The 23074-nt window shown below is 49.3% G+C and overlaps 7 protein-coding genes across 7 annotated transcripts; 3 read left to right on the forward strand and 4 right to left on the reverse strand.

Moving 5' to 3' along the window:
• Nucleotides 1-142: 142 nt before the first annotated feature.
• On the reverse strand, nucleotides 143-4240 carry ASPWEDRAFT_30003 (phosphoribosylformylglycinamidine synthase; the record flags this gene model as incomplete). The annotated part of the gene is made up of 1 exon (XM_040833352.1): nucleotides 143-4240. One exon carries the CDS (start codon nucleotides 4238-4240, stop codon nucleotides 143-145), a length of 4098 nt encoding a protein of 1365 aa, XP_040686542.1.
• A 1032-nt stretch (nucleotides 4241-5272) lies between these two features.
• ASPWEDRAFT_42903 (uncharacterized protein) lies at nucleotides 5273-7410 on the reverse strand. Its single transcript, XM_040835893.1, has 5 exons — nucleotides 7234-7410; nucleotides 6558-7169; nucleotides 6156-6470; nucleotides 5793-6109; nucleotides 5273-5742 (listed from the first exon to the last, which is right to left on the reverse strand). The coding sequence occupies exons 1-5, from the start codon at nucleotides 7338-7340 to the stop codon at nucleotides 5681-5683; spliced, it is 1413 nt and encodes a 470-aa protein (XP_040686543.1). The 5' UTR covers nucleotides 7341-7410; the 3' UTR covers nucleotides 5273-5680.
• Nucleotides 7411-7511: 101 nt separating this feature from the next.
• On the forward strand, nucleotides 7512-8775 carry ASPWEDRAFT_137373 (NAD(P)-dependent oxidoreductase). The gene is made up of 2 exons (XM_040829362.1): nucleotides 7512-7789; nucleotides 7842-8775. The coding sequence occupies exons 1-2, from the start codon at nucleotides 7628-7630 to the stop codon at nucleotides 8355-8357; spliced, it is 678 nt and encodes a 225-aa protein (XP_040686544.1). The 5' UTR covers nucleotides 7512-7627; the 3' UTR covers nucleotides 8358-8775.
• Nucleotides 8776-9340: 565 nt separating this feature from the next.
• Nucleotides 9341-11494, forward strand: ASPWEDRAFT_137376 (MFS transporter). Its single transcript, XM_040829363.1, has 4 exons — nucleotides 9341-9904; nucleotides 9956-10559; nucleotides 10618-10949; nucleotides 11017-11494. Exons 1-4 carry the CDS (start codon nucleotides 9475-9477, stop codon nucleotides 11271-11273), a joined length of 1623 nt encoding a protein of 540 aa, XP_040686545.1. The 5' UTR covers nucleotides 9341-9474; the 3' UTR covers nucleotides 11274-11494.
• A 245-nt stretch (nucleotides 11495-11739) lies between these two features.
• ASPWEDRAFT_185335 (putative C6 transcription factor) lies at nucleotides 11740-14676 on the forward strand (the record flags this gene model as incomplete). The annotated part of the gene is made up of 5 exons (XM_040832077.1): nucleotides 11740-12894; nucleotides 12949-13208; nucleotides 13259-13393; nucleotides 13441-13531; nucleotides 13587-14676. The coding sequence occupies exons 1-5, from the start codon at nucleotides 11999-12001 to the stop codon at nucleotides 14674-14676; spliced, it is 2472 nt and encodes an 823-aa protein (XP_040686546.1). The 5' UTR covers nucleotides 11740-11998.
• Nucleotides 14677-15218: 542 nt separating this feature from the next.
• On the reverse strand, nucleotides 15219-19461 carry ASPWEDRAFT_52982 (putative nicotinamide nucleotide transhydrogenase; the record flags this gene model as incomplete). The annotated part of the gene is made up of 19 exons (XM_040837809.1): nucleotides 15219-15250; nucleotides 15312-15386; nucleotides 15445-15633; nucleotides 15694-15862; nucleotides 15919-16068; nucleotides 16116-16249; nucleotides 16296-16550; nucleotides 16597-16767; nucleotides 16818-16979; nucleotides 17031-17171; nucleotides 17223-17375; nucleotides 17435-17896; nucleotides 17949-18066; nucleotides 18116-18376; nucleotides 18431-18493; nucleotides 18548-18551; nucleotides 18608-18697; nucleotides 18747-19308; nucleotides 19365-19461. The coding sequence occupies 19 exons, from the start codon at nucleotides 19459-19461 to the stop codon at nucleotides 15219-15221; spliced, it is 3288 nt and encodes a 1095-aa protein (XP_040686547.1).
• An 892-nt stretch (nucleotides 19462-20353) lies between these two features.
• On the reverse strand, nucleotides 20354-22554 carry ASPWEDRAFT_52983 (putative amino acid permease; the record flags this gene model as incomplete). The annotated part of the gene is made up of 10 exons (XM_040837811.1): nucleotides 20354-20541; nucleotides 20594-20996; nucleotides 21043-21165; nucleotides 21215-21558; nucleotides 21609-21729; nucleotides 21779-22004; nucleotides 22068-22143; nucleotides 22219-22267; nucleotides 22321-22341; nucleotides 22435-22554. 10 exons carry the CDS (start codon nucleotides 22552-22554, stop codon nucleotides 20354-20356), a joined length of 1671 nt encoding a protein of 556 aa, XP_040686548.1.
• Between the last annotated feature and the right edge of the window lie 520 nt (nucleotides 22555-23074).

Below are 23074 nucleotides of genomic sequence, written 5' to 3' on the forward strand. Positions count from 1 at the left end.
TATCAGATAAATCATCAACAACGTAAACCATCAGTTTCTGTTTTGAATTTTCCCTGTCATGGCACACCGCTCAAATATAAACAGAAGAAACAAAATAAACCCGAAGCACAAATTCTCATGTCCAACTTTTCTTTTAAACATCCTAACCCACCCATCTTCTGGCGCTGAAGAACACACGACCCCATGGGCCAACGTCTCCCCACTTCTCGGCATCGGGAGGCAGGTAGCTGGCGATTCCACCCATGACGGTACGCTCGGGGTGAGGCATGATGGCCAGGACACGGCCGTCGGGGCTGCGAATACCGGCAATACCCTCGGGACTGCCGTTGGGGTTGAAGGGGTACTTCATGGTTGGCTCGAGGTTGTCGTTGTCGACGTACTGGACGGGTGCGAGGCCGTCGCGAACGAACGACTCAGCGGTGACGTTGGAGGATGGGGCGAAGGAGGCACGACCTTCTCCGTGAGCCACAGCGATGGGGAACGAGGAGCCGTCCATGCCGTGGAGGAAAACACTGGGCTTCGAAGGGTTGGGGTCGGAGATGCGGACCATGGCCACACGACCTTCGTACTGCTCGCTGGTGTTGCGCTCGAAGCTGGGCCAGCCCTGGGCTCCAGGGATCAATTCCTTGAGACGGGACAGGAATTGACAACCGTTGCAAACACCCAAGGCGAAGGTGTCGGGACGCTCGAAGAAGGACTGGAATTCCTTGCGGGTGTTCTCGTGGAGGAGGACGGACTTGGCCCAACCTTGACCGGCACCAAGGACATCACCGTACGAGAAACCACCACAGGCAGCAAGACCGACAAAGCTGGCAAGCGAAACGCGGCCAGCAATGACGTCAGTCATGTGGACATCAACAGCAGAGAAGCCAGCGACGTTGAAGGCAAAGGCCATCTCAGCCTGACTGTTGACACCTTGCTCACGGAGAATGGCAACACGAGGCTTGTTGCTGAAAGGAGACATCGAGGTGAGGCTGGAGAGGAAAGGCATGGCCCGGTCCTTGGGGTCGAAGGTGGGGTTCCATGACAGACCAGCATTGTTGTCATCGGCAATGTTGGCAAACTCCTGCTCAGCGCAGGCAGGATTGTCACGGATCTTCTGCATGTTGTACGAGGTGCTTGCCCAGGTCTGTTGCATGCTGGCGCGGCTGTTACGGTAAACCTGGGTGGCTCCGCGGTAGATGGTAAGGTTCTGCTTGGGCTGCTCAGAGACACGACCGATCTTGAAGATCAAACCAGCAGGCGGGCCGCAGGTGGCGAAGCAAGAGCGGAACTGCATCTCATGTTCCTTGCGGACCTGGAAGACAGCTCCCAATTCCTCAGTGAAGAGGGTTTCGACAACATTCTGGGTGTTGGAAGAAGAGCAAATGGTGTCAAGGCTGACTTCAACACCGCATCGTCCGGCAAACATCATTTCAGCAAGAGTAGTGAACAAACCACCGTCAGATCGGTCGTGGTAGGCCAGAACAATTCCGGCCTCTTGCAACTGTTGTGTAGCGTCGAAGAAGTCCTTGAAGATTGAGACGTTCCGGACATCAGGGCACTCGTCACCAACCTGGTTGAAAACCTGGGCAAGAGCAGAGCCACCCAGTGTCTTGCGGCCGAAGGAAAGGTCAACAAACATGAGGACTGTCTCGCCAACGTCCTCAACACGGCGCAGTGCGGGAGTCCAGGTCTTGCGGAAGTCGGAAACAGGAGCAAAAGCAGAGATGACCAGAGACATGGGAGCAGTGACCTCCTTGGCCTCCTTGGAGGCTTCGTCGGTCCACTTCATCTTCATGGACATAGAGTCCTTTCCGACGGGAATGCTGATACCAAGCTTAGGGCAGAGGTCCATACCAATGGCCTCCACTGCCTCGTAGAGAGCGGCACCCTCTCCAGGGTGGCTGCTAGCGGACATCCAGTTGGCAGACAACTTGACACGGCTCAGACGGTCAACCAGATCGGAAGCAGCGATGTTCATGAGCGACTCAGCAACTGCCATGCGGGCAGAGGCGCCTGCAGAAATCAAAGCAAGGTTGGGCTTCTCACCCATAGCCATAGCCTCACCAGTCTTAACTCCCTGGAGCAGGGAGGTGGCGGTGACCGAGACGTTAGACACAGGAGTCTGCCATGGGCCAACCATCTGGTCGCGAGCAGTAAGACCTCCGACGGTTCTGTCACCGATAGTGATCAGGAAGGACTTAGAGCCAACTGCTGGGAGAGACAAAACTCTCTTGGCAGCCTCGCCAATAAGCTCATGGTGGTTTCCGGCAAGCGAAGGCAGATATTTAGTGAGACTAGCATCCACCGCAGGCAAGGTCAACTTGCGCGAGTCCACAGTCCGGGTCATCTTAGGGGGCTTTCCAAAGAGAACCGACAAGGGAAGGTCAATAGGCTTGGGGTATTCCTTAGATTCTCTGTCGAGGAGAATGAGTCTCTTCTCCTCATCGGATCCTCCAGCTCCACGGCCCACGACAGAGAAACCGCAGCGCTCACGCTGGGCGATAGCAGTGAACTTGTTCATGCTGTCCTCGCCAACCGCCATAACATAGCGCTCCTGAGCTTCACAGCACCAAATCTGCATGGGGCTCATACTCCGGTCAGCATTGTCGACTTCGCGGAGTTCAAATGTGGCGCCCAGTCCAGAGTCGTGGATCAATTCAGGAAGTGCGTTGGAAAGACCACCTGCACCAACATCATGAATGAACTTGATGGGGTTGTTGTTGCCCATAGCCACACATGCGTTGATAACTTCCTGGGCTCTTCGCTGGACTTCAGCGTTACCTCTCTGCACACTGGCAAAGTCCAAGTCTGCAGATCCTTCACCAGAAGTGATACTGGATGCAGCACCGCCACCCAATCCAATCAGCATTGCAGGACCACCGAGGACGACCAGGTAAGCGCCAGGCTTGACAGCGTCCGGTTTCTTAATGGCATGCTGAGGTCGGACTGTTCCGACACCACCAGCAATCATGATGGGCTTGTGGTAACCTCTGAGTTCGGTTTGGCCATTTCCAACATCAATCTCGGTGAGTAGGGTACGGAAGTAACCTCCGGTGCATGGGCGTCCAAACTCGTTGTTAAAGGCGGCACTACCGATGGGGGCCTCCAACATGATATCCAGACTGCTAGCGATGTGGTTGGGCTTTCCGACATCAAGTTCCCAGGGCTGCTTCAAGCCAGGAATCAAGAGGTCTGAGACACAGTAACCGGCCAGACCAGCCTTGGGTCTCGAACCGCGTCCGACAGCACCCTCATCACGGATCTCTCCACCAGAGCCAGTTGCTGCACCGGGGTACGGAGAGACTGCAGTGGGGTGGTTGTGGGTTTCAACCTTGGCCAAGAAGTGAACGAGCTCCTTGATGTGGTTCCATTCTCCAGTGAAGGAATCGGGGGCCCAGAAAGCGGCATGGTCACCCTCCAGCACAGCGGCATTGTCGCTGTAGGCGCTGACGGTGTACTCGGGGTGGGTCTTGTGTGTGTTTCGGATCATACCAAAAAGACTGTTTGGCATGGGTGTTCCATCAATCACCCAAGCGGCGTTGAACTGCTTGTGACGGCAGTGCTCAGAGTTAACCTGGGCAAACATGAACAACTCGACATCGGTAGGGTCGCGAGCAAGGGGGCCGTCAGGGCCATAGGCCTGTGCAAGGTAGTCGATTTCCGATTCCTCCAGAGCCAGACCCAAACGCTTGTTTGCTTCTTGCAGAGTCTCCTTGGGGGACTTGTCGCTGCCGTGGAGGCGAATGGTTTCGAGAGGCTGGGGGGAGTGTTCGGAAAACATGAGGTGCAGGTCAGGCTCCTCCTGGCTGAAGACCTGTGTCATCCGGTCGTGAAGGATGTCCTGGTAGCCAGGCTTGTATTCTTCCGAGCTGTTGCGCAAACACGAAATCTTCATTCCACGCTCAATTCGCTTCACATGGTTGCGGAGGCCACAGACGTGCGAGATACCGGTGGCCTGGGAAGACCAAGGAGAGATGGTTCCGGTTCGGGGGAAAATGTAGAAGACATCGAATGCGCCATCTTCAGTGCTGAATGATGCAGGCACGTCGGTGATGTCGCCATATCTGAGGAGTTGTTCTAAGACACCCTGCTTAGAGGTATCCAGCGGTTGAGAGGTGTGGACATAGTGAATCCACTGGGCCCGAACATCCTGGGCACCAATGCTAGCAGCAATTGCTTGACCACGCGAACGGGAGAAAGCAACAGAGCCTGGGACGGCCAAGTATGTGGTATCGGAGGGGGCGGAGGCGGCCATTGTGAAGGGGCACAACGGCACTTATTTTTTTCTTCGGTGGGGAGATCGGAGAGAATGAGTCAAGAGGGGGAGGAGGGGTATAGGATTGGATCACGAGATTTCAAAGAAGCCAACGGTTCGGCTCTTGTCCAGAAAGGAATCGGCGTGTCTGAGACACACCTTGAACCGGTCAGTCGAACAAACTGCTGCTGCTGCTGCTGCTGCTGCTCGTTCGTCGCCGTGGCGTAAAAATATGGGCGGCGGTTCTTTTTTGGCGGAGCGGGAAAACGCACCCCGCGCTAGTCCGCATCCGGCTTATCGATTTTGTTATCAGTCACGTGAGGACTCGGAAGAACTCATCCCTTTCTATTTCTCAGACACCGAGATTTTGATGTTTCGACTTTTCAGAAAAATATTTTCTGCTCATAGAGTACATTATTGAAGAATAATCATTTCGATGTTACCTGGGTAGTGCTGGTGTATACTGAGAATTCAAAGTGATTCCTTCAGAGGATATCCCCTCTGTATCGGATGGCCCAAGGACGATATATATTTGATGGCGAAATTTTGTCCAGTTTCCTAGTCTCCAACCAGAATTGTATACCACAGGGAGGACATAATTGACATATATCGTTCTCAAAGCCATTTTTTGACTCCGCTATGCTTACCTTTTAATTGAGACACGATGTGTAAAGTGGATGGTTGATATGTTGTTGATATAAATTGACTGACAGTTGCGCACTTCAGTAGATCAGCAAGGTCAACTGACACATTTACCACCCACCAACAAATAATGGCCTATCATACGAGACCAAACATCCACAAGCACCTTCAAACGGAATTTTGGCTTCTTGGCAAATTCTAGAGCTCAAAATCAAACATGGATGTGGCTGCAGCAACGGCAGGAACAGGAATGATGAGGGCGAGGGATCTTGCCATATCGGGTAATACGCTCCGACCTCATTCCGCAGCTGAAATGATCCAGACTATTTGATCGTCAACTTTATTTGCCAAGAAGTAAATTGAGAAATTTTCTGTAGGATGATGAAATTTGACGGGATTCATTGCTTTCATCGATAGTGATTGAATATATCGAACCCACTGACTATGCCGTTGCAAATTCGAGTGGCGAAAGGGGCAAGGAAATCTCTCATTTTTGCTGCCCTCAATCATGCTCCATATCAATCATCCATGCTTTGTTACTTGTGCTCTATAATATCAGAGCTCAAGCGACCCATCCATATGGGCTAACCCGGCAGTCAGGACCAGCTCGAGATGATCAATCCTTATCCAGCAAGTAAATTATATATATATAAAAAAAAATAATAAAATAAAATAAGAATAAGAATAAAAATTTACTTGTAACTTGGTTTCCTGTCTAGTATGGCATCAACAGTCCACGTCATGATTAGCCCCCTAGAAGTACAGCAAGTGAAATTGAATCCTAATTTTTGCCTGTACTCATTGTATCGATTTCATCATGCGAGGGGTGGTATCTTCATCAAGCAGCCTCAAGTATCGTCCTGCTCCTATTTAGCACTGGATCACCCAATATTCTCTTAGGAAGACTTACTGCCTGCAAGCCATCTTTGACTTAATAGTGCCAGAAAATCTCTGAGACATTTCAAAACCTTAAAATTAAATAGAGACTCATCGCCAACGCGAAGCCTTTCGGTCACCGTGGCTGCACATTTGTATACCAGATATGTCAAGAATGGTGGAAGAATCTTGAAATCAATATCTTCGTCCCCCTCTAGATACGGTTGAGCCATTGTCAATTTGGCCTCGAGTAAACGATCTAGGGCATTCCGTGCTCCTGCTCGGCAATGAGTCGTATCAACGTCGCTGGGATCTACTTTTGTACCGGCATCGTATGCATGAACGAGCCCTCTAATGATCGTTAATGTGATGATAAAACGTAATAGGAAGAGCTCACATTTCACAAAGGACAAGGGCACCAGAGTAGAGTGCTCCCTTTTCTGGTATCTCTTGTAACAGAACTGCCTCGAATGATTTTAATGTTTGCACAATGACCGCCATTTCCTCTATATTAAATGACTGCCGCCTAGTCGGCTCATTCAGAGCGATTTGAACTTTCTCCATCAAGGATGATGCTTCGAATGGTCGTGAGAATGCTTGATTCGAACTAGATCGAGCGATGGTAGAATGTGGGTAGACTGGAGAAAGTCGGCAGAACAGCGCTTTTCCTCTTGTGAGCGAAGGCCCTTGCTTTTTCTCAGCTGTCATGAATCTTGATTGAATGTTAGAGCTCTCGTAATCTGCTGCAATCTATAATCAAACTGTACAGCTTGAAGAACAGTCAATGGCTATGACCAACCTATCGATGATCGCGAGTGCGCTAGTGACCACATATTCTTCCTCTATTCCTTCATCGGAAGAACTCGTTATAGAGGCGTTGTACTCACTGTGATCATTGAATGCTTCCACAGCCCCAAGAACAGCACCGAATGAGATGTGAGCGGCTGGATATAAGCCATGCCCAACTTCGAACAAGGTAAGAACAAGTCTCGAGCGTATCAGGTCTAAAGAGTTCGACCCGGCCGCTTCCAATAACACAGTCCAGCGTTTACAAAAGAGGTAGGCCAACTGTAACTTTGGAGAAAGGATCTCGTTATCTTGTTCACCTTCGGGCTCGGAAATCAAAAGAAGCATAGTGAAATACAAAAGGGTGCGTTCCACCGTAGCGTCTTTCCATGTGGTTGAAATACCATTGGATATCTTCGATTCTGAAATTATTGGAAACCATGGATGTAATTGTGAGAGGTAGTTGGCGGCAATTTCTGCTGGACTGAAACCAGATAGATTATTTTCGATGTCTGCCTTTACATCCTGGGGTGCCAGACCGGCTGCAAGTCCAGGCTTGGGTTCTGACAAGTCCCTCGTAGACCCAGGTGGCGTTGATCCGACATACTTGCAATCCTGCTGAAGACTGCAACACGTGAGTCTTATGCAATATGCGATGCAGTGCTGGGGAAAGGGTTGGGTTTTTTTACCGCATGCAAAGCGAGCATTTGGGGAACGCTCTGTCGCATCTTCGCTTTTGGCTTCTGCACCGCAGACAGGACCTTTTAGCCGTACTTTTTCCTGGCCCTAATTGCATCGTTATTGGCAAAGCTACCACTGCGGAGCCATTCTCGGAATAAAGCTGTGATGCGGATGCGAAGTTAGAAGGTGCGGACCTGAGCGGAGCTTGAAGCGGTCTGCGAGCGGGGGGTTAAGCGGACATGTGCGGGGCTTTGAGCGGGTGCTGTTGTGTCAAGACTCGGGCATTTTAGAATGCCGCTGTATACCAGCGGATGTTACAAATCTTAGAATCAGGAGTCTGGGGCCTATATAAGCAAGGTGCCCTTTCTCCTCATCCTGCTCTCTTAACGCTATCATCTCAGCATGTCTGGAAGAAATTGCAAGAAGATTCTCATTCTGGGTGCTACAGGCCCCACGGGTATCTTGACAGTTCACACAGCATTGGAACATAATCATACCGTCACTATATACGCTCGCAATCCTTCTAAACTCCCCGCGAGTATTTCCAGTAACCCAAACGTCAGAGTAAGTTAGCTGTCCCTGGATAGTATGCACTTGCTGAACATATTCTATACAGATAATTCGTGGGGACCTGACCGAGGCAGAAGCATTATCCAAAGCAGTCGAAGGCCAAGATGCCATCGTATCACTACTTGGCCCTAGTACTGGGAATGTTGCTGGCAACCCCTTTACAGACGCCTATCAGTTGATTTTTTCCTTAATGAAGCGATGGGAAGTCAAACGAATCCTTGCAATGGGTACTTCGAGTATTCCTGATGAGCATGACGGATTCTCAATCATCGCTTTCTTAGGTGTCGCTTTGATTCGGATAATTGCCAATTCTGTCTATAAGGAGATCGTCGGCGTTGGGAAGATCTTTGAAACAGAGGCTACGAAAGATGGATTGGATTGGACTATCTTCCGGTTGGGGTTCTTGAGCAATGGTGCACCGCAAACACCTAAAGTTGGATATGTCGGAAAGGATGGTTGGGTGATAAAAACCCAAAGAGCAGATATTGCAACTTGGTTGGTCGATGAGGTTGAGAAGAACAACTCTGAGTGGATCAGAAAGAAGCCCTCGGTCTGGTCATGACTAAGGGGGAAAAAAAATTCCCTGGAAACTTCTTGAACCGACATACGCCTGAGGCAAGGCGTATTCCGGAGGTACAGATACTAGAGGAATGCCAATGTATAGCCAGGCCCTGAAGAGCTAGATAAGGCCCTAGAGGTTGGATACAGCCATTTTGAGTAAGGCTCAAGTTTCGCGTCCTGAATTGCTGTTGTGTTTTGTGACTGATGCTTGCTACACTGTTTTCAATCAGGAAAGGAGGAGCCGTACGATAGGCGCGCAAGGACCTATCGGCGGATATGACCTGCTCTACTGTAGGACCTTTCCTATCATAGGATGGGACGCGTCCCACAGAAAAATAGGAAGGACAGGATATATAAGGCCACTCATTCACATACATGTATTTAATTCTTTATAATTAATTAACCTAAGTTACTATAGGATACCTTTTAGTCTTACTCTTATAATAATATCTTATAAATGAAGGAGCTCTTTAGACTAACCTATTTAGTACTCCATCTAGTATATCCTTTAAAGTTACTTAATAAGATCTAAGTCTATATTAGTCTTAGTATGCTAATTTGACCTAATTTAGCTGTCATCATATTAGCTGGAATGGATTCAGCTTTCAATAATCCTTTGAATAAGCCTTCAGAATGACAGAATGCTACTGTAGATGCAACTGAAAGTGCGTGTTTCCGAAGAAACCATTCACAAGCACAGATTGCACAGTCATACAAGAGAGTGGAGCAGTAGTACCCCTTAACCTCTTTCAACGACAAAAACGAGCATTCTACAAATGAGACAAAAGAAGTTGCGTTAAGCAGCTGGAGCTTTTCGAGACATATTACCATATGCGGTTAGCGTGACACCTACCATATAAGGCAACCGAACAACCGCCGAAGGAGACCCGGGCCGCGATGCCGTCATTGCCATGTTTCGCATCTTCATTTCGATGTTATCAGCTTGATATCTCTAAACAGCATGCCGCATTATCCTGTCTTACCCACGGGCCCAACCTTAATGATGTATCCAGCAGAAAGGATGTTGGGCTATAAGAACCAGCTGGGACCCTCCAGGGATTGGGTTCTTTTCAACACAAGTTGTATCAACAATCGTCTTCCGTGCCTAGATACCAAAGATGCAGGCGACAAACAACCACGATAGCTCGCTCCCCAATGCCTCGAGGACCTTCTCTGCTGGTTCCCCGCCCGGGCAGACTGATCCCCTTGACCTACCTTACCGCCAAGTTACCAACGATGCCAACCTGGAAGAGTACACCACTGAGACGGCTGCGGGGGAGATCATCAAGCCAGTTCGATCTTCGGCCACTGGTAAGATGGAAGACTGGAAGCTGGTGACCTTCACGATTGATGATCCCGAGAATCCAAAGAACTGGTCAAAGGCATTCAAATGGTACTGTACCATGGTTGTGGCCTTTACCTGTTTCGTCGTTGCATTTTGCAGCAGTGTCATCACAGCCGACCTTGAAGGTGTTGCCGAGGACTTTCTTGTCTCCAGGGAGGTTACATTAATTCCAGTCACAGTATTTGTCATCGGTTTTGGTGTTGGTATGTTAGCATCTTCAAACAGCCCCTAAGTTCCCTGCTAATCGATCCCAGGTCCTATGGTCTTTGCTCCTATGTCTGAAATGGTTGGACGCAGACTAGTTTATGGTATTACTCTTGGCGTGGCGGTTATCTTCGTCATCCCTTGTGCTGTGGCCAAGAACATCGGGACTCTCATCGTTTGCCGATTGATCGACGGTATTGCATTCAGTGCTCCAATGACCTTGGTTGGTGGCACCTTGGCCGACCTGTGGAAGAACGAAGAAAGAGGTGTCCCGATGGCCGCCTTTTCTGCTGCACCTTTCATTGGCCCGGCAATTGGTCCTCTTGCTGGTGGTTTTCTCGGTGATGCTTGCGGTTGGAGATGGCTCTACTGGCTGCAGCTGATTTTGGCCGGCGTGGCTTGGTGCTTGATCACTCTCACTGTTCCCGAGACATACGCACCAACCCTTCTGAAGAGAAGGGCAGAAAAGCTAAGGAAATCCGAGAACGACTCCAAATATGTGACTGAAACTGAGCTCGATCCCCGCCCTCTCGGTGATAAACTCCGACTCGTTCTCCTTCGACCATTCCAACTCCTGTTTCTGGAACCCATTGTTCTGTTCATTGCTCTCTACATGTCGGTTCTCTATGGTTTGCTGTACATGTTCTTCGTCGCGTAAGTCAACCATTCCCATACAGTGCATTGAGATGTGGTATTAACTTGATACCAATAGGTACCCAATTGTATACCAAGCTGGAAAAGGATGGAGTGCTGGTTCCACCGGTCTTATGTTCATCCCTCTCGCTATTGGTGTCGTGATGAGCGCCGCTTGTGCCCCTTTCGTCAACAACCATTATCTCAAGATCTCAGCCAAGTTCGGTGGAAAGCCTCCAGCTGAAATGCGATTGATCCCAATGATGTGGTCCTGCTGGTTTATTCCAGTTGGTTTGTTTATCTTTGCCTGGACATCCTACCCGAGGCTTCACTGGTTCGGCCCTGCTATTGGAGGCTGGCCAGTTGGATTCGGCTTTATTTTCCTCTATAACTCGGCAAACAACTACCTTGGTACGTTCCTCTTCAACCTCTCTATTCAATCTCATACATGATGTGGCATTTGCTGACATTTCTGTAGTGGATACTTATCAACACCAAGCAGCATCTGCCCTTGCTGCAAAGACATTCCTGCGATCAATGTGGGGTGCATCAACAGTCCTCTTCACTGAACAGATGTACGACCGACTCGGCTATCAATGGGCAAGCTCATTGCTTGCATTCCTTGCCCTGGCTTGCTGTGCTATCCCCTACGTCTTCTACTTCAAGGGAGCGTCCATCCGCCGGTTCTCCCGCTTTGCCTTCAGCGACGATGAAGAGAAGGGGGAGAAGGTTTAAAATCACCAACAACGGGACGGCTGTCTGATTAATGCGAATATTGTATAATATACTAATATCCTGTATATTTGTTTTCTTTGTTTCAAGTTCATGATTTATTTTTGCACGGCTATGAAAAAAGGCTGGGAGTTATGAGGCGATTATGACCAGCATTGCATTTGCGGATAGAATATGTCCATTTATATCCATAGATTAATAGAAAAATAATCATACATAATTACCACTATGATTTGAAGCTTCAAAGTGTCTAAATCATCATCTGTACTTGTCCTTTCCACGTTTCCCTACTTACTGCCTGCTTACCATAATTAACAGAAGTATAAATATGGTTACGTCATATCAAATTAGGGCTTAGGGCTTCCGCATTCCGAATGCGGCTGCCCCGCTCCGAGTCACGTGCTGATGACTTACCTTGCTTAGTCACCGTATCCGAGTTTCTGCGACTGTCCGGAGCTTTTCAAGCAATCGAGATCCAGCGCAAGCAAAACACCATAAAATTCGACTGTTTGTGACGTTGCTTCAGCGTGATAATTGATGGAGAGATGCATATGCTTCTATCCTCGCTGTAAGGGCACCAGTTGTCGAGCCGCCTCCGCACCGCATCCGACTTCCCGTCTCCATGTTCTCCGATCTCATTAGTTAACTGCGAACCCTTAAGGTTAACCACCCCGATTCCTATATAAGGGAATCTACGATACACGACATTTTACCCACAGTATAACCTCATGACGTCTCCATATCAATCGCCCATGTCGTTTTCGCCGCCCGTAGCCGGCTCCGATGGGACGGCGGCATCCAGGTCCATCTCCGAACTCCCGCAATCCCAAGTCGACGCGATCATCCGCACCAAACGAAAAGCGCGGGAACCCAAGGCCTGCTATCCGTGCCATGCGCGAAAGGTCAAATGCGATCGGAACCTTCCATGCGACGGGTGTGTGAAGCGCGACCATGCCAACCTTTGTTCCTACGAGCGTCCCGCGAAAAAGCGCACCATGGCTGCTGCTTCGACTTCGCAGTCGTTTCGCGAAAGCCCCGTTGACGGGGTTGCTGCCTCTGGCGGAGCGGAGAATCTGGCAGCGACGGCACCTAATGGTGAACAGCCGATACGGATGAAGCAGGAGCCGGGCATGAGTCGAAATAATGGGCTTGGCCTTGGGTCTGGGCCTGGGCCTGGTGCTCGCGTGTCGATTGCTCGAGATGAATGGGATAATGTCCGAAACAGACTGAAGGAAATGGAGAAGACTATTTCCACCTTGCGTGTTGGGTTGGATAAAGCTGAAGAGGGAACTGGCTCTGCAGTGGAAACAGGCAGCGTGCAGAGCGGTGATGCAAGTAGCCGGTCCAAGGGCGCATCCCCTGAGCGCGAAGGTATCCATGCTGCCAATACTCTGGGAGAAGGAACTGTTCATCTGGGGTCACGATCTGTGCTCGCATATATATTGAACAATAAGTCTGGGTCCGACCAGCTACAGGCCTTGTTGGAGGGCGGCATACTGCCAAAGTTGGGTCTTGATAATGAGTCTGCGACGTACCCATTTGTCGATTTGTGGTCGTCGGACATGTCGACTTTTGACGTCAGTGCAGTCTGCAGCGCTCTTCCAATAGACCAGCAGTGCAAGGAGTCCGTTTCTCTTTCATTTTTGTGCGGAGCAATAGTGTGCTGATATTGCGATAGGTTCTTCGTTTACTACCGAGATATCGCAGGAGCGATTTATCCGGTTCTCGAGGACGTCAACCAATTTGAAATGAATCTTGATCTTTTGTTGCAGAGTCGAGCATCTATGGGAGGAATGTACCGAGCAGACGCCGACTCAGCACAAAGACCATTCGGCGTGACAATAGCCTATTTGGGCTTACTGTTTGCCGTGCTGGCTTCTGGTTGTCAATCGTCTGATTTGCCCAGCAAGGAAAGAGAATTGACTTCTCAAGTCTATGGTATGTTTTTATTTTTCAAACTGCGATGGTAAGTTTACTGATTGAAATAGTGTGCTGCTCGTATCAATGCTTGCGGATGACGAACTTCTTATCTCAACCTACCATCGAAGCCATCCAGACACTCCTAGTTATTGGAAACGTATTGTCATACAACATGAATCCAGGCATATCTTACGTTTTGCTTGGTACGTACGACAGTTCACTACTCTAAGTATGTGTCTAACAAACATAGGTATGACGCTTCGAATGGGTTTGGCACTTGGTTTGCATGTCGAATCAAGTCGATTTTCGGCTACGGAACGATACCGTAGACGCCATGTCTGGTACGATTTCCCTGATTTAATCTGAGTGGGAGGTTGAGAGGCTAATGCTCGACAGGTGGTCCATGGCGTGGCAAGATAGCCATTTCTCTCTGTCTTATGATAGACCGTCGACAACGGCAGTCAGCCAACCCGAAATTGCCTATCTGGAAGGGTCGAAACCCGGCGAACTCACTTATTTCGAGACCCTCTGCCGGGTCATTGCCTTGGCTCTGGACGTTGTCCGTGGCCGGATGCTCAGTCCCCACTCGCAAATGAGCTCCAAGACCATCCAAACATACAAGGATAGAATCCAGCAGATCATGATCGAAGCAAAGCCTTACTTGCGTGATCGCAAATACTGTGTCACATCGACGGAGTACCTCGAGCTGGTCGTCTTGAAACTACACTCATCCTACTTTTCGTCCGAGCTCTGCCGGCCAGCGCTCAAGTCTTCAGCCGATCTCAACGATCCCACGATTGTCAGTATGCGTGCTGACTGCGTTAGCAACCTGATGACGACAGTAGAGGCATACGTCGAAATGCACAGCGTCAGCTCGCACGCAGCGCGTTCCTGGATCGCTTTACAACGAGCAATCAGCTCGATATTCCTCCTGGCCGTAGTTGAAGAATCCAAATCAGAGCCACGTTTCTGGACCCTACTCCAACAACTAAAAATGATCATCGCCGAGCGTGCCAACATAGAGTGCGCCTTTGAAAGCAGCGACACATCCGCAGCCGCCATGACAACCCCGGCCCCAGGCATGTCCACCATGCCATCAGACCAAGCCGCCGCCTTCAACATGATCCCTTCCACGGGTACCAGCCCGGCCGCGATGAACGCCACATCCCCGGCAGTGGTAGCCGACACACAAACCCAATGGGCCAAGCCCCTGACAAAGACCCTCCGTGCGCTAGAGAAACTCGAATTTGCATTCAGCAACCAGGGCGCCCGATTCCCCAGCAGCACCGCGGCGTCACCATACATGAACACAGCCGTCAGCTCGACAACAATGAACAACCTAGCCCCCCCAGTGAGCTCCTCCATGACTCCCAGTATCAGTTCCTTGCCCCCTCCAACACCAGAAAGCTCGACAAGCGGTGAATGGACTATCCCGAATATTCTCGACCGGGCGGCAGAGTACATTCACCCGCCTTTATGGGGTTGAGTGAACTGAAATATGTGGGAAATACTTTGTCTGTCTTTTTCATGATTTTTCCTAGCATGATTTGCGATGGGGGCGTATACTTTTATTTATTTTCTTGATATTTTCTTTTTGGGAATTGTACAAAGTGGTGGGCGTGTGTTCTATACTCATTTCATTTCATCTTCTTTTTCACTTATACATGTCATATATTGATACCTGTTTTATTGTTATCTTAATGACATGAGGTCCTGGGAGGTTTCCCAACAGGCTGTGATTATAGTCCTCACTTTTTCTTGTTTATTCCTAACCATATGGATGAAATATGCAATGCTGGATACCGGAAGGGTGAAGCATCAAACAACCGTAGAAAAATGATGTGATGACTGGATGAGCTAAACGTATCTTCTACCTAACACTATAGATATTCCAGTTCAACTCCATTGCTGCATTGATGTCGAATCGATTGAACTATAGAAGGTGGGACAGTCCAGCCTTAAAACTTCAACGGCAAATAAAAGGGGCATAAAATCAACGATGCAAAACGAGATCTTCAAACTATTTCTCTATTTACGACCTTCCAAGCCAGATTTGATAGCTGGACGCAAAGGAATATTAGCCTCGAACTCCCAACTACTTGTTGACGCGACAGAACTTACCATCACAAGAGGTCTTGGCATCGCCGAACAACATTCTCGTTCCGGGCATGAAGAACATTGGGTTTTCGACGTCAGCTGTGAGAATAGTTAGCATAACTGATGATAGTGTGTTTTTAGTGATATTATCACATACCATATCCACTTGACATCCCACGCTTCATGACGATTACTTCCTTACTCTTCCACGCGTGGAGGACAGGCATGCCTGAGATGGAAGAGTCTGGCTCAAGGGCACTGGGGTTGACTGTATCATTTGCGCCAATGACGAGAGTGACGTCTGTGTCGGGGAAGTCGTCGTTGATTTCGTCCATTTCCAGGACGACTTGAAGTGATTTGGTTAGCTTGATGAGATATAAATTGAGTATTTAGGAGATGGACTTACCATCATACGGAACTGAAGCCTCAGCGAGAAGAACATTACATTGTCCAGGCATTCTTCCTGCAACGGGGTGAATGGCGAATCGAACATTGACGCCTCTAGCACGCAACATGGTTGTTATTTCAGCTAGGGCGTACTGAGCCTTTGCAACGGCCATTCCGTAACCGACGATCTAGAGGATGTCGTTAGTTGGATGTATTTCTTCCGTTTATAGGAGGTTATGCGTACGATGATGACGTTTTCTGCATTTGATAATGCATCAACTGTATCGTCGATTGTTACTTGCTTGACTTCGCCTTCGACTTTCTTCTGGACTCCTTGTGGAGCTGCGACTCCTCCAAATAGGACGTTGGTTAGAGACCGATTCATAGCGACGCACTGCTGCGATTAGTTTACATCTCCCAGAATGAGGATTAGGTACTCACCATGATGTATGATAGAATTGAGCCGCTAACGCCGATCAAAGAGCCGACGCTGGTAAGGAGAGGATTGTCGAGCATCAGTCCCTCGGCAACCAAGGCAAATCCAGAATAGGCATTTAGAACCGTAATGACAACAGCTATATCGAGTCAGATAAATTCGACGCCGGGATAGAATGCACTCACGCATATCAGCCCCACCAATAGCTGCAGTCGTCGTGTAACCCTTCAAAAAGCTTAGGGCAGTACTTGCCCCTAGACATGTCGCCGCAATTGCTGGAGAACCAGGGGCCATGGTAAGGAATGCGCCCATAGTCGCCATGTTTGTTCCGAGTAGGGTTGAATTGACGACGTGTTTTCCGGGGATGACCTTAGGCTTGGAGGACATCCGACCTGCGAGTTTCCTAAAGGCCACGACAGAGCCTGTGAATGTGATACCACCTGCTTTGTTAGCTTTGCTATGTAAACGGATGCCTTCTCAGCTCACCGATGAGAACACCCAGATATCCCGTCACCATATGCAATGTCGAGATGTCGGCAACTTCAGTAAGCACACTACCAATACTGGTGAAGACAGCAGCAAGTCCCACAACCGAGTGAAGAGCAGCGACAGTTTGAGGAAGATCAGTTGCAGTAATCCGACGGCCGATCACAGCTCCTACACGGATATCAGAACTATCCTAGAAGATAAGACAAATGCACACCTACCGACGAGTGAACCAATACCGGCAACTACGCCGAATTGAGTCAACACTTCAGGAGAAAACCCTGCAGCCGCGAGAGAAGCGATAATTCCAGACCCGACTCCTAGTATGCCCAGGATGTTTCCCCGTCGAGCTGTTTGCTGCGAGGCAAGGCCGGAGATCGATCCTGATCCACGTGTTTAGCAGAATAAAAACCAGCCTTTTGTGAAATGCTCACCAATACACAATAGACTACTGACAAGGTACCCTGCTTGAACCAGCCCAGCCATTCCGGTACTAGCAGCAACGGCGAAGCCACCGCCAAACAGAGCAGCCGGGATAGCATACAACCATGGGTATTCCGGAGGATCAGTTGCGCCTGTATTACGTATTTAGCAGATATACCTGATGGATATGGAGTAATACCCACGTTTAAACATGTCCAGCATGCGTTTGGTGATCACGAATCCTCCAGAGATGTTTCCAAATGCCAAAAGTACCGATACCGCTCCGAGAGCCTCTGGGATTGTGCTGGGCAGATATCCTCCACCCATGATGAAGAAACCACCAATACCGACCATACCTAGAATTAAAAAGCACGTCAGCCTAATCAATTGTTGATTGGAGATGGACTAAGCCCACCGGAGATAGCGTTGGTAACACTCATCAGCGGAGAGTGAAGAGCTGGCGCAACACCCCATACAGCACGATATCCCACCAAACCCGCAAGCCCAAAGGTAAGCATATTACCCATGAACAATGGGCTAGTAGCTTTGCCCAAGGCAAGAGCAGATCCCATACCGGCAGTCACGCTCGTCACATCGCGGGTAGCCTTCTGCCACGGCGTTAGAGCTAGTTTTGCTTCTTCCTTTGCTGCTGCACCGGTTGGAACGGCTGGCTTTGGTGCTGGTGGAGGTGCGGGTCGGGGTGCCGGGGGTAGAATTTCTCCATTATGTGTGACGATGGAACCACGGACGACTTCATCAGACAGGTTTACCCCGAAAGACTTGTCTTGAGGTGCCATGGATAGGAGGTACTTGGTGATATTGTTGGAATACAATGTAGATGATTGAGTAGGCAGACGAGACGGGAGATCCGTATATCCTGGAATTTGTCAGTTCCTATATGATAGACCATTGTACTTGACTGAACAAACCAATAACAGTGACATCGTTGTGGGTGGACAGTTGCCCAGGCACAGTTGCTTCGCAATTACCGCCAGCCTCGGCCGCAAGGTCGACAATGACAGAACCAGGTTTCATCGCAGCAATCATCTAGAGAATATCAACACCATGACACAAGATTCATAAAAGCAATATTCACCTCCTTGGTAATGAGCTTAGGCGCAGGCTTTCCCGGGATTAAAGCAGTCGTAATCACAATGTCCACTTCACGGCACTGTTCCATAAAAAGCTTCATCTCGGCATCAATGAACTCCTTGGACATTTCTTTGGCGTAGCCTCCCTGACCGGAGCCATCTTCCTGGATGTCTACCTCGATGAATTCGGCACCGAGAGATTGGACCTGCTCGCGAGCTGCAGAACGAGTATCAAAGCCACGGACGATGGCGCCTAGACGACGGGCCTAGAAACAAAATGTTGGTGAAAAATAGCAAGTCAGATGAACTCTGATACATACCGAAGCAATAGCACTCAAACCAGCTACACCGGCTCCAATAACCAGCACTTTGGCGGGAGGGATCTGGAATTATCATTATAAGCAGTAGTTCCAACCTGAGCAAAATGAATAGCGAACCTTTCTAAATAACAAAAAATATTAGCAAAATGCGCATTAGGAATGCATATCTCAACTTACCCAGCAGCAGTAACCTGACCAGTCAAGAAACGACCAAAATGATTCGACGCCTCCAAAACAGCCTTATACCCAGCAATATTGGCCATAGAGCTGCACAAGTTAATACACCCACATTCCCGCTAGAGTGTATGCAACATACCTAAGCGCATCAAAAGTCTGAGCCCTCGAAATCCTCGGAATCATATCCATAGCGAACGCCGTAACACCGCGCTCAGCAAGTCCCTCAACAAGCCTTCTATTCTGCGCCGGATACAAGAACGAAATCACAGTCGTGCCCTGACGGAGACCCTCCATCTCATTCACGGGACCTTCCATTCTCGGACCACGGACTTTCAGGACAATGTTACTCTCCGAATATATCGTTTCTCGAGTAACCAGGGTAGCACCGGCTTGTTCGTATGCGGGGTCGAGCAGCTGTGCTTGTTCCCCTGCGCCTCGTTCGACGAGAACACGCGAGAAGCCTTTCTTGAGAAGCACGGCGACATTCTGGGGTGTTATTGCTACGCGGCGTTCGTTGGGGTATGTCTCGCGGGGTACGCCGACGGTTAATGCGGAGTAAGGAAGGACTGGGACGGGTGGTTCGGGGGAGGATGAAGTCGTTGCTGTTCGCTTGGTGATTGGGGACCATTGTGGGAGGGAGGGTAGTTCGCGATGGCCGTGTGGATGGGAAGCTAGATATGGAAGGTGACGGGCTTGAGTGACTGGTTTGTGGAAGAGCTATTAGCATGGTTGGAGAGGCCTGAGAGATCGAGCATACCAGAGTGTTTCAGAGGGAGAAGTGACCTCCCTGCGCGAACGCTGGAAACCGCTCGACACGGCCCCAGCGCCGACCGCAGGGACAATGATACATTCATTGTTTAACCTGGGTTAGTACAGAAGCACTTAGAGCGAAAGAAGAACAAGAATGTTTAAGTCCTTCGCTTCGCGCCCACGAATTCTCAGGAATCCCACATGGGCAGGAGGAATGTCTGTACCACATCAGAAGCAGATGACAGAGGGTGTAGAAACAAAGAAGCAAAAAGAGGGGGACAAGAAAGAGGGAAGAAGCGAAGAACAGCGCAGTGACAGATGGTGAGTAAGAGCAGACAGTGCAACCCTGCTAGCTGGCTCTGGATGAGGGGAATGGACGTTTAACCGGCCACAGACTCAGCAAGGGAGGAGGGGGTTCGGCAGTCGCTTGGAAGAGGAAACCATGCATGCCATGCAATATAAAGTTATAAGACCGCAAAAGTACAGACTGGGGGATGGAAGCAAGGCAGATGGGTCGATCTTCTTCCGGATCGATGATAGCTGGATGAGATGTCTCCTGCCAAGTGGAAGAGTGGATGAGGGGGAAAACGCGGGGGAGAAAATCATGGAGAAGATGGCGATCTTGGCCCATGGATCAGCATCAGGACGTGGCTTTTCCACTTTTTATATTATTTTATTTTTAATTTAACATTCTTGTATTCTATCTCGCATAATTTATGCCACCAGTTTATCAAGCTGATAATGTCTATCGATAATTCTCCGTTGGTAACACAGCATCGATTACTTACTGCAACCCAACACCAAACGATGCAACATGAAACCAATTGAACTCGCGTTCTCATTTAATTCCCCTCAACACTATCTCTGGGTATATCCTTCGTTCCAAACGACAGTGCCAAAATGATCAAAAAACCACTGGCTCTATCTTTATATGCTACATATTAAGGGTACTTCTATTATAAAGGGTGACGAATCTATCAAATCTCCACACCTTCATCAACTGTGCGATGCACCACCAGTAGCCTCTCCTTCGGACGGACTAACCTCATTCACCGTCTCCTGTGCAGCTCCCTTGCTGTCAATGAAATGCGAAATGCGGTTCTTCGGCAGCCAGTTCTCCTCAGGCATCACAAAGTACGAAATCAAAGCGAAGATAGTCACAGACGCCATGATAATCGGGGCATCTAATATCGTTAGTCATGTCACCAAATGATTAAACAAGAGAAAAGGACATACAGTTCAAGTTCGCTCCGGTGACCGGCCACTCGTAAGGAGAGAATAAGATGGCAACAACCCATCCGTTCCAGAAGACGCCAATGAACTGGAACGGCTTGCTCCAGCGCCCAAGACTCCATTGTGGTTTGGGGAATCGTTTCGGGGTGCAGAGGAGTCGAGCTAGGCAGATCACGCCATACGCGGCTGCACTGGGTACACCGGCGGCAGAGACGAGGGAAGTGAAAGCCACGTCGGAGGGCAGAAGAGTGCAGGTGATGATGGCACCAACGGCCCAGACCACAATGACGGCGTTCCGAGGCTGGCCGTTGTTCACCTTGGATACCCAGCCCGAGAAGGGGAGGACTCCATCACGGGCGACTGCGAAGACTAAGCGAGAAGCAGCGATGATTGCGATGGCCGTGTTCTGAATGGTTAGCTGAAGTATTTACAGAACAGAAAATGAAACTTACCAGCCACAGTGCGACGACACAAATAATGTTCATGAAAATGTGACCACCCTTTCCAAGCACAACGGCATAGAGAGGAACAAACGGTTGAGGCGAGCCGAACGAAAAGAGCGTGTCTGGATCGGGCTGGAAGAAATCAGCAGATGCACAACAAACCAACCACCAGCTAACATACCGCACAAAACAAGAAGAGAATGATGGTAGCAAACCCTCCGATCCCACTCGCAACCGTACTCCAAAAGATACCACGAGCCGCCGTGACAGAAGCATTCTTGGTCTCTTCAGCGACATGACCAGAGGCATCGAATCCGATCAGAATACCAGCCGTCGCGAGGTAGGACAAACACCAGTTCCAACCAGGCGGAGCACCGGTACCATTATACGTCGACATGAAAGCTTCTTCCGCAGTCCGGAATCCCCAAGTGTTGGCCGTGCCGATGGGAAGCCAGATGACATTCAGGATAAAGTCCAGCATGACGATCGCGGACGAGAAGTAAAAGACCCATTTGAAATATTTTGCTGTGGCAAGTCAGCCAATACCCAAGCAATGGAAATCGAGGACTACATACGCGGCATGAAATTCAGCAAAGCGGCCAGTGCCAGCAGGATCTCAGTAACAATCCATTGCACAGCACGGAACTTGACGCTGGTTGTGTCTTGAGGGAAGTCGACATTAAACACGGTCAATTCCTACATCATATCAGCCATGAACATTGGACACGAGAATCTATCCTCTTACCGAGAGCATATAGTTAGCCGCAGACTGAGTGTTGCTAGCACAGAAAGTCGTCCAGGCCGTGGTACTCCACCACGCGACAATGAACCCAAGCAGTCTTCCAAATCGAGGACCACCAGCTTCAGCAGCCCACAGATAGATGGAACCCGCCGACGGCGAGGCAGAGCATACTTCGGCAACGACAGCAGCAGTGATGAAGGTGAACACGACGGTGACCAAGTAACTCGTCCTTGGCAACAGTGAGCTTCCGATAGCAATGCAAGCAATCGCATGGAATCTACATCCAACTTACCAGTAGGCCAAGTTACCTCCCGCTGCAATACCGGTACTGAAAGTGACACGCACTCCACCGACAAAGTACAGAGCGGCTGTCGATCAACAGATTAGAATTCTGGAACAAAGAAAAAGCATAACTGGAACCTTTTTTTAGTAGCGCAGCTTACCAAAAGTGGTCGAGAAGTTCTCGATTAACGAATAGGTTCGATGCAGGACCTGCACTGCGTAAGCCGTTAATTCCTTCATGCCTCGGTCATTTCGCGACTTACTGGCTTATAGCCCATAGTTTTCTGTTGAAACACGGTTAGCATGCATCATGATAAGAAAAGAAACCCCATATCAATATCAGTGCCAATATCGACATCGAAAATAATAACACGCACCAGTAAAGCCGCATCATCCTTGCTCTCTGTTTCGCTTCTAATGTCCTCCCCTTCCCCATCGACCTGCAGCGGATTATGGTCGACAAGGAGTTCGGGATGCTGCTCAGATACTGGAGCCATCGTCTGCAGCAGACCAGACCAGACTGACGATCGTTTAGAATTTGACAAGATCGCTGACGTTCCAACGACAGAGAAGAACCCAAAAATCCAAAATCCCAAACACAAAAAAAAGGAAGGGAAAAAAGAGAAAGAAAAAAAAAAAACGAAAAAGGCCGATCCTTCTCTCAACGGATTGATTAAGTTTGATAACCCCGTCGGAGGAGACGCTGAACCTGTCTTGAATCCTGCCCTCCCCACCAGGATTCCTTCTGATGGCGTGTATGAGAGATGCGCCCGTGCGAGGGGTTTCAGCGTGGAAGAAACAAAGCGATTCCCGACCAGAACAACGAATAATTCCTAATCTGATCAAGAACAACAATCCTATTAGCAGAATCCAAAAGCCAAAAGCCAAAAAGCAATGGATATCGAATCCGGAGCTGTCTGGTCCGTACCTCTAGTGACTGGATAACGGTGAACTCATCATCCGCAGTGGATGTCGGTCGGGTTGTCCGTGGGTCGCAAAGAAGAAAAAGGCCATCGT

Source organism: Aspergillus wentii (genome assembly GCF_001890725.1).
Source record: "Aspergillus wentii DTO 134E9 unplaced genomic scaffold ASPWEscaffold_6, whole genome shotgun sequence".
Taxonomy (NCBI): Eukaryota; Fungi; Ascomycota; class Eurotiomycetes; order Eurotiales; family Aspergillaceae; genus Aspergillus; species Aspergillus wentii.